Source organism: Lemur catta, chromosome X (assembly GCF_020740605.2).
Source record: "Lemur catta isolate mLemCat1 chromosome X, mLemCat1.pri, whole genome shotgun sequence".
NCBI classification, from domain to species: Eukaryota; Metazoa; Chordata; class Mammalia; order Primates; family Lemuridae; genus Lemur; species Lemur catta.
The window spans coordinates 57,433,800-57,446,209 of record NC_059155.1 but is presented as its reverse complement, the minus strand read 5'-3'; the positions used below and the strand labels follow the sequence as shown (position 1 = coordinate 57,446,209).

General features: G+C 46.9%; 1 protein-coding gene across 1 annotated transcript; it reads right to left on the bottom strand.

Annotated features, from left to right (window-relative positions):
* Positions 1 to 6,952: 6,952 nt before the first annotated feature.
* On the bottom strand, positions 6,953 to 11,086 carry LOC123628354 (EBP cholestenol delta-isomerase). Its single transcript, XM_045538039.1, has 5 exons — positions 11,002 to 11,086; positions 9,763 to 10,121; positions 8,348 to 8,384; positions 8,087 to 8,217; positions 6,953 to 7,448 (listed from the first exon to the last, which is right to left on the bottom strand). The coding sequence occupies exons 2-5, from the start codon at positions 10,085 to 10,087 to the stop codon at positions 7,225 to 7,227; spliced, it is 717 nt and encodes a 238-aa protein (XP_045393995.1). The 5' UTR covers positions 10,088 to 10,121; positions 11,002 to 11,086; the 3' UTR covers positions 6,953 to 7,224.
* Positions 11,087 to 12,410: the final 1,324 nt, after the last annotated feature.

Sequence of the window (12,410 nt, the reverse complement as noted above, 5' to 3'; positions counted from 1 at the left end):
GGGCTCGAGCGATCCTTCTGCCTCAGCCTCCCGAGTAGCTGGGACCACAGGTATGTGCCACCATGCCCGGATAATTTTTCTGTGTATATTTTTAGTTGTCCATATAATTTCTTTTTATTTTTAGTAGAGACGGGGGTCTCACTCTTGCTCAGGCTGGTCTCAAACTCCAGAGCTCAAACGATCCACCCGCCTCGGCCTCCCAGAGTGCTAGGATTACAGGTGTGAGCCACCGCACCCAGCCTTGCCTTGGTGTTAATATTAAATAGACATCTCTATTTTTTGGAAGCTATAAATAATGGGGCATTTTCTTTGAAAGCCAGAAGACGGTTATTGGCATGTCCTTTTGTCCCATGTGTATGGAGTCAAAAACACCTATGGCATTGCTGGATTTTCTGATGGAAAGTAGTTTGAGAGTCTGCTTCTCATTTAAGTTATCATAGGGTGAGATGAGCAAACCATTAACCTGGAGCTTGGAGTTGATCCTGGGGGCATTTGAACACAGGTTTTAGACAAGGGTATGATGTGGTCAGATGCCATACTCCTGGGGAGAACTTTCTCTTTTATTTGTTTATTCATTCTTCCATTCAACAAATACAAAGTATATGCTAGACTGGCTACATATATATATTAATTCATTTAATTTGCATAAGAACCCTATGAGGCACTCTGGGAGGCCAAGGTGGGAGGACTGCTTGAGGTCAGGAGTTTGAGACCAGCCTAAACAAGAGTGAGTGAGACCCTGTCTCTACTACTAAGAATAGAAAAAATTAGCTGGGTGTGGTGGCATGCACCTGTAGTCCCAGCTACTCGGGAGGCTGAGGCAGGAGGATTGCTTGAGCCCAGGAATCAGGTTGCAGTGAGCTATGAGGATGCCGCTACACTCTAGTCTGGCGACAGAGTGAAACTCTGTCTCAAAAACAAACAAACAAACAAACAAACAAACAAACAAACCCCCAAAACCCTAGGAGGTAGTGTCTCAGTCTGTTTACTATTGCTATCATCAAATACCCAAGACTGGGTAATTTATAAAGAAAAGAAATTTATTTCTTACAGTTCTGGAGACTTGGAAGTCCAAGGTCAAGAGGCCACATCTGGTGAGGGCCTTCTTGCTAGTGGACAATCTCTGAGAGTTGTGAGGTGGAACAGGGCATCACATGATAACGGGGCTGAGCATGCTAGCTCAGGTCTCTCTCCTCTTATAAAGCCACAAATGCCCCGCCATTATGACCTCATCTAATCCTAATTACCTCCCAAAGGCCCCACCTCTCAAATACCATAGTTGGATTTCCCATCCTCTTAATACTGTTTCAGTGGGGATTAAGTTTCAACTTGAGTTTCAGAGAGGACAAACATTCAAACCATAGCAAGTGAGTATTATTATTATTATTAGCATTTTACAGATGAGAGCACTGAAGGCCAGGGAGAAACAAGCTCAAGGTCAAAGGAGTAGTCAGTGGCATAGAGATGAGGCAGTGCAGTGGATGGAAGTTGGGGCTATGCCTGTCATGTCCAAGGAAGAGCAAGGAGGTCAGCAAGCCTTTAAGTCTAGCAAACGATGAGGATGGCATAGGGGATAAGAAAGTAATGAAGTGAGATCAAGCATGGCTTTGACCTTTACAGTGAGGCATTTCTCCAAAGCTATACTGTGGGCTTGAGCAGAGCCAGGATTTGGCCTGAAGCCAGTCGATGGGTATCTGCAGTTTTATTATTCATTCTTTGCCATCTCTTCAAAACTCCTGAAGTACCCAACTGTTTTATGATCAAGGGTCTATAAGGTTGATGATAAAGACTGTGGGATGAGTGAGGGGCATCTGTGGGTTGAATGACAGGAGGTCTGTAGGGAGAGTATTGGAATCTATGAGGTGGATGACGGCATCTGTGGGTGAGCAATGTGGTGTATACAGTGAACGGTGGACTAGTGAGTTGAGAGATGGAACAGTGGGGTGAATGATAAGGGGTCTGTGGGATGAGAGGTGGACTCTGGGTTGAGTGATGGTTCTGAAAGGTGAATTAGGGGAAGATTATGGGGTTAGTGATGGGGGATCTGTAGGATGAGTGGCGGGTCTGTGGGTTTAGTGATGGGGTTGGTAGGGTGAGTGATGAGTGATGTGTAGGCTATGGGGTAAGTTATGAGGTTTTCAGAATGAGTGAAGATTCTGGGGGTAATAGGGGCTTGTGGAGTGAGCGATACAGTCTACAGTGAGCCATGAGGGCCTATGGGGTCAGTTATGGGGTGTCTGTGGGGTGAATAATGGGCAATCTATGGAACAAATGAAAAGGTGTTTGTAGGAAGAGTGATGGGTGTCTTAGGGGTTAGTGGTGGGGTATGTGGGATGAGTGATGGGGGAACCTGTGGAATTAGTGATGGAATGTCTGTGGAGTGACTTATCATAAGCCAAAAGGCTGAGTTATGGGGGTGTGAGGTGAGTGTTGGCGGCTCTCTGAGGTGAGAGATGTGGCATCTGTAGGGTGAGTGATGGGGAGTGTTACGAGCTGAATTGTGTCTCCTCAAATTCATATGTTGAAGCTCTAACCTCTAAGGTGACTGTATTTGGGATAGGATCTTCAAGGAGGTAGTTAAGGTTAAGTGAGTTCATAATGGTGAGGCCCTAATCCAACTGGATTCATGTCCTTATAAGAAGAGGAAGAGGTTGGGCATAGTGGCTCACGCCTGTAGTCCCAGCTACTCAGGAGGCTGAGGCAGGAGAATCCCTTGAGCCCAGGAGTTCAAGGCTACAGTGAGCTATGATCCTGCCACCACACTCCAGCCTGGGTGACAGTGAGACCCTATCTCAAAAAAAAAAAAAAAAAGGTGTGTGTGTGTGTGTGTGTGTGGAAACAGAAGAGGAAGAAACACTGGGGCATGAGTGCACAGAGAAAAGGCTATGTGAGGGACACAGCAAGAAGGCAGCTATCTACAAGCCAAGGAGAGAGGCCTCAGGAGAAATCAAACTTGCTGACACCTTGACCTTGCACCTTCCAGTCTCCAGAACTGTGAGAAAAGAAATTTCTGTTGTTTAAGCCACCCGGTCTGTGGCATTTTGTTATGGAAGCCCGAGCTGACTAATGCAGGGGTTGGTGAAGGTCTAGCGAGTTAGTGATGAGGCGTTAGGTGTGATCAAGGGACAAGAAACTGAGTGATGGGGCCTGCAAAGTGATGAAGGTCATGAGTTAAGTGATGGGGAGTCTGTGGGGCGAATGATGGGATCTGTAGGGTGAGTGAAGGTGTCTTTAGGGTAATGGGGGATCTGTAGGTGACTGATACAGTTCTGTCGGGGGAGTGATGAGGGGTCTGTAGGGGCACTGATGTGCTGGTCTGTAAGGTGAGAGATGGTGGGTTTGTGAGATGGGTCATGAGGCACCTTGGGGTGAGTGATTGGAGCTCTGCAGGGTCAGTGATGAGTGAGTCTACGCAGTGAGTGATTAGGGGCCAATGAGCCAAATGATGCAGGGGTGGGGTCTATTGGCTGAGTAATGTGTGGTCTGTGGAGCAAGTGGTGTGAATATGTGGGGTTAATGATGGGGGATCTTTAAGGTTTGTGATTAGAGATCTGCAGGATGAGCATTGCAGGGGTACAGTGGGTTGAATAACATGGGCCTATGCAGCAGCAATGCGGGGGGCTGTGGGGTGAATAATCAGGGTGTGTGATGGGGGTCAGTGGGTTGAGTGATGGAAGGTCTGTGGTAAGTATTGGGAAGTGAGTGGGGTGAGCATAGAGGGAAGTTATGGACTGAATTATATCCCCCCCCCGAAATTCATGTTGAAGCTGTAACTCCCCAGTACCTCAGAATGTGGTGACTGTATTTGGAGATAGGTCCTTTAAAGAGGTGATTAAGTTAAAATGAGCCTGGTAGGGTGAGCCCCAATACAATCTGTCTGGTGCCCTTATAAGAAGAGATTAGGATACAGACATGAACAGCCCCAGAGGGAAGACTGTGTAAGGACACAAGAAGGTGGCTATCTACAAGCCACTGAGAGAGGGAGGCCTCAGGAGAAACCAGACCTGCCAGCACTTTGAACTTGGACTTTCAGCCTCCAGAACTGTGAGAAAATAAATGTGTTGTTTAAGCCATCTGGTCTGTGGCATTTTGTTTTGGCAGCCCTAGCAAACTAACACAGATTTTGTTACTGGGAAGTGGCATGCTGCTGTAACAAATACCCAAAAATATGCAAGTAGCTTTGGAACTAGGTAATGGGTAGAGGCTGAGTTTTGAGGTACATGTTAGAAAAAGCCTACATTGCTGGATGGTCTGAAATTTCTGTGTCTCCCCAACCAAATTCATATGTTGAAATGCAATCCTCAATGTGTTACTAGGAGGTAGCGCCTTTGGCAGGAGATTAGGTCATGAGGATGGAGGCCTCATGAATGGGATTAGTGCCCTTATAAGGGATGAAGGGACCAGAGTTCTACCCTTTCACCACGTGAGGATACGAGAAGGCACCATCTATGAGGAAGAAGGCCTTCACCAGACACCGAATCTGCTGAAGCCATGAGTTTGGACTTCCCAGACTCTAGAGCTGTGGGAAATAAATTTCTGTTGTTCATAAGCCACCCAGTTTACGGTATTTTATCATGGCAGCCTGAACAGACTAAGACAATTGCCTTGAGGACTATTGCTAGAAATATGGATGTTACATGTGCTTCTGGTGAGGCCTCAGATGGAAATGGGGAACATGTCATTGGAAACTGGAGAGAAGGCAAGGAACTTAGTTGAATTGTGTTCTAGTGTTTTGTGGAAGGTAGAACTTGTGAGTGATGAACTTGGATATTTAGCTGAGGAGATCTCTAAGAAGTGTTGAAAATGTAGCCAGTTTCTCCTTGCTTTTTATAGTAAAATACAAGAGGAGACAGATAAATTGCAAAAGAAATTGTCAGGCAGAAAGGAACCAGAATGTGAAGATTTAGAAAATTCTTGGCCTATCCAATATTGCAAAAGCTGAGAAAGTGTGTTCTGGAGAGAACACTAAGGGTGTGGCTGGATATCACTCCATAAGGAAGGTCATGGGTGTGACCCATTGATTTAATCAGCCATCTCAGTAGAAGCCAGGAATAGAGATGGCATAATACCCCTTTAAATGGGACAAAATGAAGGCTGTCAGACTTCTGGGATTCAACAGAACAGGACAAAAAATTCTTTCTGGCTGTGAACATGCATTATCCTTTAAGAAAAAGGAAGAGTGATCCCAAAGGGGGGACTGTCTCCTCCTTAGTTCCAGAGGGCGGGGACACCTCCTCGGTTTCAGTGAGCCAGACTGCCACTCAGGGCAGAGGGAGCAACACTAACTCCCAGGAGAGCCTGGAAAGTCCACCCCAGTAGGCCCAGAGGACACAGTATCTGGCTAAAGGGGATTATTCTCAAGCCTTAATAATCTAATGGAATTTGCCCCTGTTACGTTTCAAACTTACTTGGGACTTAAGATAACTTTCTTCTTAACAATTTCTCCTTGGAATGGGAATATCTATCTTATGTTATCCCATCACCGAATTTGGGAAGCAGATAACTTACCTGGTTTCACAGGTTCACAGCTAGAGAGGAATTTCTTTCTCTTAGGATGAATCATACATCAAGTCTCACCCACAATTGATTCAGATGATACTTTTTTTTCTTTTTTCTTTTGAGACAGGGTCTCGATCTGTTGCCCGGGCTAGAGTGCCGTGGCGTCAGCCTAGCTCACAGCAACCTCAAACTCCTGGGCTCAAGCAATCCTCCTGCCTCAGCCTCCCGAGTAGCTGGGACTACAGGCATGCACCACCATGCCCGGCTAATTTTTTTCTATATATATTTTTTAGTTGGCCAGATAATTTGTTTCTATTTTTAGTAGAGACGGGGTCTCCCTCTTGCTCAGGCTGGTCTCGAACTCCTGACCTCCAGCAATCTTCCCGCCTCGGCCTCCCAGAGTGCTAGGATTACAGGCATGAGCCACCGCGCCCGGCCCAGATGATATTTAGATGAGACTTGGGACTTAAAGTTAATGTTGCACTGGGTTAAGAATTTTGGGCTTCTGGGATGGGGGTGAATGTGTTTTGCACATAAGGACATAGGCTGGGCGTGGTGGCTCACACCTGTAATCCTAGCACTCTGGAAGGCTAAGGCGGGTGGATCGTCCGAGCTGAAGAGTTTGAGACCAGCCTGAGCAAGAGCAAGACCCTGCCTCTACTAAAAATAGAAATTAGCTGGAAAACTAAAAATATACATCAAAAAAATTAGTCGGGCATAGTGGTGCCTGCCTGTAGTCCCAGCTACTCCGGAGGCTGAGGCAGAAGGATCGCTTGAACCCAGGAGTTTGAGGTTGCTGTGAGCTAGGCTGATGCCACAGCACTCTAGCCCGGGCAGCAGAGTAAGACTGTCTCAAAAAATAAAAAAAATAATAAATAAATGAATGAATGAATGAGGGAAGTATTGGAGACCATAAGGCAGAATGTTATGGACTGAATTGTGTCCCTCTCAAATTCATCCCCTAGTACCATACAATGTGACTATATTTGGAGATAGGGCCTTTAAAGGGGTGATTAAGTAAAAATGAACCTGGTAGGGTGGGCTCTAATCCGATCTGACTGGTGTCCTTATAAGAGGAAATTTGGATACACACAGAGCTATCAGGAGCATGAATGTATAGCCCCTATCATACAGGAAAGACCATGTGAGGACACGGCGAGAAGGCAGCCACCTGCAAGCCATGGAGAGAGGCCTCAGAAGAAACCAAACCTGCTGGCACCTTGATCTTGGACTTCTAGCCTCCAGAACTGTGATAAAATACATTTCTGTTGTTTAAGTCCTCCAATCTGTGGCATTTTGTTACAGCAGCCCAAGCTAAGACAAAAGGACTGTGGGGTCAGTGATAGGGTGTATGTGGTGACTTACAGCATCTATGGTTTGTGAGGTCAGAGATAGGGGTCTGTGGGTCAGTCATGGAGCATCTCTGGAGTTAGTAATTAAAGACCTCTCAGTGTTAGAATCAAGATCTTTTATTTCCTGATTTAAAAAATTGCCACCATCATGAACCTCCTAGTTCCTCTTATACCTTTGTGTCCCAATGTCTCCTGGCAGTAGCTTCACACAGCCCCTTTCTTCCCCATCTCTGGCCCTTTCTGTGTCCACCCATCAGCTGGAGTTTGACAGATCAATTAGCTTTGTCCCTCCAACCTGTAGAAGCAGGACCGGATTCTTCTGGCAGCTGGAGAGCTCCTGATTGGCCGGTGTTGGGGCTTGGTCCACAACTCCTTAGTTCTGCTTGCTCTTGGCTTTTGTGACCTTGGCATCCAACACACACTGGGCATATGTGAACTGCTTCACAGAGTCGAGCACAAGGACTCCAGGAACCACCAGCCACAGTGTGTTCAAGAAGACAAAGTAAAACCAGAAGTAGAGGGGGTGGCCTAGCTCCCCATGCTGGAATCCATCTCGGTACTCTGTCAGGAAGTAGAGTATGTCCCCGTACATCTGGCCTGTGAGAGGTTGGAGGGGAAGAAGAAGCCCCTGTGAGGGAGGGCAAGCTATCTCAAACTCTCTATTCCAAGGCATTTTCCAAGTCATCACTCAAGGTCTCAGAGCTTAAGACCCCAAATGCAGAGAGCTAAGCATTCTGAAATCACAGAGCTGAAAATCTGAGAAATCAGAATTCCAGAAATCAGAGAGCTGAGAATTTCTGAACTCAGGAGAGCTCATACCTTTAGAATTCAAGGAAGTTTAAAATCCTAGAATTCAAGATAGGCTAGGGTTCTGGGACTAAATAGAATTCATATTTCTACAACTACAGAAAGCTAATGAGTTAGGAACACAGGAAGACTGACTCTCAGACAAAGGGATCTCGGATCCTGATCGTGGAGGATGCAGGGGCTTCTTGCCATCGTGGGCCACCTTGTGTAACCTTTACAGGAGACTTTTTGATGGAGGAGGAAGAGCAATGGACCTTTCCTGCTTGAGAGCACAGGCTCAGAGAGGGACACCAGAACCTCGGGGAATCTGTCATTCAGTTTGACTCACCCTTGGATGGGCACAATTGAGATCCCACTTGCAGGAATGCACTTGTATCTGTGGATCCCCCATCAACCCCTACAGTGCCCAGCGTAGGCCCTCTCCTCACCCATAGAGACCACGAATTGTAGGACAAAGCGGAGGGGTTGGTGGCGGAGAAAGGCAATCACCACCCACAGGCTAAGTGGTCCCCACAGGCAAGCCGTGACAGTCTCCATGCATACCGTGAAGTTGTCAGCCCTGCAGGAGAAAGGATGAAGGGACACTGGAGTAAGTAAGTGTGCTCTGCCCACAGGGTACCCCATTAGTGCTCCCTGACTCACGCCCCTCAAACCGACGCAGGTCTCCATTAACAGAGGCAAACACTTACAGGATGTATCGGCTGTCTCCCTTGGCATACTCTTTCCCTGAAGAAAACAAGAGAGATATATGAAGAATAAAGGCAGGAAAAGGAACTCACATTTGTGAGAGCTGGGAGCTCCTATAAGAAGACAGACTTCATAGCCTCCCGTGCCTCAGTTTCCTCACCTGTGAAATGGGGTGGCAGTTAGGATTCTAGAGGTTAATATATATAAAACAGGATATTGTGTGCAAAGCCTGACAGAACAGTGTTGCTGTGATTGTTTAGTACTCAAGAAACGTTTGTGGCATAAAGGAGGCAGGTATAGATGATGGAGTGAAGTACCCAATGAGTGAGAGAGAGTGAAAGTGAGTGCATGCAGGTGAACAGATGACTGAATGAAAGTGTGAGCAGAGAATCAATAAGAAAAAGATCACCCAGTATAAAAATAGGCAGGAGACTTGAACAGGTTCTTTAGAGAAGAGGATTTCCAAATGGCCAATAAACGTATGAAAGGTGCTCAAACGTTCATTAGGCACTAAGGAAAACAAATTAAAATCATAATGAAATATTACTCACATCCACTAGAATGACTAAAATTGAAGAAATACCCGACCATACCAACTGTTGGTGAGCATGTAGAAGAACCAGAACTCTCCTATACTGTCGGTGGGAATGAAAAATCGTACAACTATTTTTGAAAACAGTTTGGTAGTTTTTCATAAAGTTATACACACACCTATCATAAGACCCAGACATTCAACTCCTACATATTTACCCAAGAGAAATGAAAGCAAATATCCACACAAATACTTGTATTAAAATGGTCCTAGCAGCGTTACTCATGAGGCCAAAAAGGAATACTGTTTACAGTAGCAGAAGATTGGGGGAGAATGCCCAGCAGTATTAGATAAGTCAAATAATTCAGTAATATCTATGCTTTGAAAGCTCTTTATGAACTGATGGAGTGACCTCGTTAAAAAAAAAGCCAAATTCCGAAGTGTATATAGCATGTTACCATTTATGTAAAAAGAGAGAAATAAAACTAATGATAATAATAATAGTAAACAATTACATGACATCTACTGTTTGCCAGATTCTAAGTACCTTATGTATGCTGGGTATTACAATTATTCACCTTTCACAATTGAGCAAACTGAGGCTTATGTGTGTAATTTTTGTGTAAATAAACTTTGGAAGGAAACATACACAATTATTAACAGTAGTTAATATTGTTTAGGGAAACTTGGTGGATGGAAGACAGATTTTCACTGCACATCTCTTTAAATGGTTTTTTTTGACCAATGTGAAATATATATGCAACAAAAAAGTTAAATGAATTTTAAAAATAAATTAATGGAAGAATGGGTGGGTGGGTAAACATCCAAGCCAATCCCTGCCCAGAAAATTCCCTCCCACAGTACCTGAAAGAACTCAAGACTCACAGAGTTGTGATAAGAAGGCTTGGTCTCCAAGAAGGTCCTTGTGGTAGAGACTGAACCAGCCCTCAATAACCAGGTGAATGAACCCACACACTGCAAACCAGCACAGGGACAGTCGCCGCCAAGTCCCCAGTGGGACAACTGCAGCACGATCGGACAACAGCCATGTGGTCACGACTAAGACCCCAGAGACAGAGAAGAGGCCAGCCACCAAATGCCAGCCGGGCTGTTCATTAGGCACAAAGCTGTCCAGCTTTAGGTGCCGAGGCCAGTATGGGTGCAAGGGGCCAGCGTCGGTGGTCATGTCTTTGTGGGATGACGGCTGCATGTGGACAGGGAGGAGGAAAAAGGAACAGAAAAACCTGTACAAATATAAAGCACAGAATGAGATAATAAAATCAAACCCAAATAGTTTACTACCATATGAAATGTAAGCGGACTGAATTTACCAGTTAACAGACTTTAAGACTGGATTAAAAATAATCTAATCATATGCTGTTTTACGAACATGATGACAAATATAAGGCCGCAGAAAGACTGAAAGCTTGCTCTAGCTCTATGGGAGCCATATTATGATGTGGTAGAAACAGGAAACAGGCCTGGTCCCAGCCCTCAGGGATCATGGTATGGTGAAAGACACAGGGGAACGTGAGCCTTGATCCCAGACCTCAGAGGTCAAAGTCTGGCGAAGACCAGGCCTGCCCCATCCTTCATGGGTCACAGTCTGGTGGGAGAGACATGATCACTAAATCTGTTCCAGCACTCAGGGGTCAAGGTTTGACGGGAGGCACAGGAACCGGGTGTGGTCCCACTGCAGGGGTGTCTTGCACCGTTCAACGGAAAACTATTCCCTTCCCTGTAGTCCTGAAAACTGCAGTTGGGGGATGGGGGAAAGAAGACTAAACAGAAATACAACCCTCAGGCCCGGCGTTAAGAAAGCCAGAGCCTCCCCGCAATAACGCAAACTGCAGCCTGCTGGAACGAGGAAGCAAGCTGAAGGCAGGTGTCTAGCTTGCGGCGCTAAAGAGGGACAGGAGGGGGAAATACAAAAAGTACCAATCAGAAATAGAACCCTCCGGTCCAGCTGCCCAATGAAAAGGCGGATCTTTTGTCGTCTGGACAACTGCGTGGCAGGCGCAAGGCAGGGATGTGGGCGAGGGTCTAGCACAGGCGCGCCGACGGCTGGCCGTCTAGCCGCGTAGAGCCAGGGATGGAGGGGAGGGCCGGGCAGAAGGCACTCACTCAGTCGCGCGCTCGCAGCACCGTCTCCCACAGGCTCCCGGCTCCCTCTAGGCTGGCTCCCCAGCTCCTTAACACGCCTAGCTCTGGCTCCTCCCCTCACGGGTTCGGAGCGGGCCAATGGAGAAACAAACGAGGCAGCCGGTGCCGCTGCCAACCAATAGGTGCTCTCTGTGTGCAGCCGGCCGCGCCCCCACGCGTGGTGCCATTTTCGCTGTTGGCTGAGACGGAGCCAGAGGTGGAATGTAGGCGGGGACGGCCCAAGGTTGGTGGGCGTTTTTGGCCCGTAGCCAATCTGCAAGGTTGCAGCGAATGGAGCCTCGGTTTCAATTTCCCAATCCCTTTATCAGTAAGTCACAACAGGGGAATCATTAATTAAGGTCTGCATTCTCTTCGTCTGATGGTGAAATCAGCGTTGCATTGTGTCCTCACCCAATCAATTTCCAGCCCAACCTTAAATCCCAATGCAAGGAAACTGTTAATATTACAGGCAGATGACTTCCTGTACGCTGCAAATTCTAGCCCACAGCCACCTTTTAAGCCCTTCAGTACTCGGAACTTCTCAGTCCTAATAGCAGCAGTCATTCTCACCGCTCCGGACCTCAAGTCAGAAGAACCAATCAGAACCTAGACACTCGGCCAGGCGCGGTGGCTCACGCGTGTAATCCTAGCACTCTGGAAGGCTGAAGCAGGAGGATCACTTGAGGTCAGGAGTTCGAGACCAGCCCGAGCAAGAGCGAGACCCGTCTCTACTAAAAATAAAAAAGTTAGCTGGGCGTGGTGGCGCGCACCTGTAGTCCCAGCTACTCGGGAGGCTGAGGCAGAAGGATCGCTTGAGCCCAGGAGTTTGAGGTTGCTGTGAACTAGGCTGATGCCAAGGCACTCTAGCCCAGGCAACAGAGCAAGATTGTCTGGAAAAAAAAAATGTCCCAGGCCCTCAGTTCTTGCTGGCCAGTTGACATGGAGACCCTCAGTCCGCCAGTGCTGATCCTAAAGAGCCAACCAGAACGCCATAACCCTTAATAAGTGGGCACCCAGGCTGAGCACTCAATCAGAATCCAGACCCATCCTGGAACTCTCAACCAATTAGGATGCACAACCCTACCTCTCTTGTCCCAGTCAGAGCAGCCAGTCAGAATGGGATCCTTCAGTTTTCCTGCCAGTTTGTATCAAGCCTCCCCCCCACCCCCATTTCCAACTATGCAATCTGTCCTAGCCCCACTCAAATCAAGCAGGACCAGGACCCTGCCATCTTCGGGCTCATCATCCAATCATGAACAATCATAATTTAACATGAACCAATCACAATCTGCTCTCTCTTCATGGTTTCCAGCTTCCAAACCTTTATCCATGTTGTACCCCCTTCCTCACTCACTCCTATTCCCCTATGAGCAGTGAAGAAAGAGCCTATT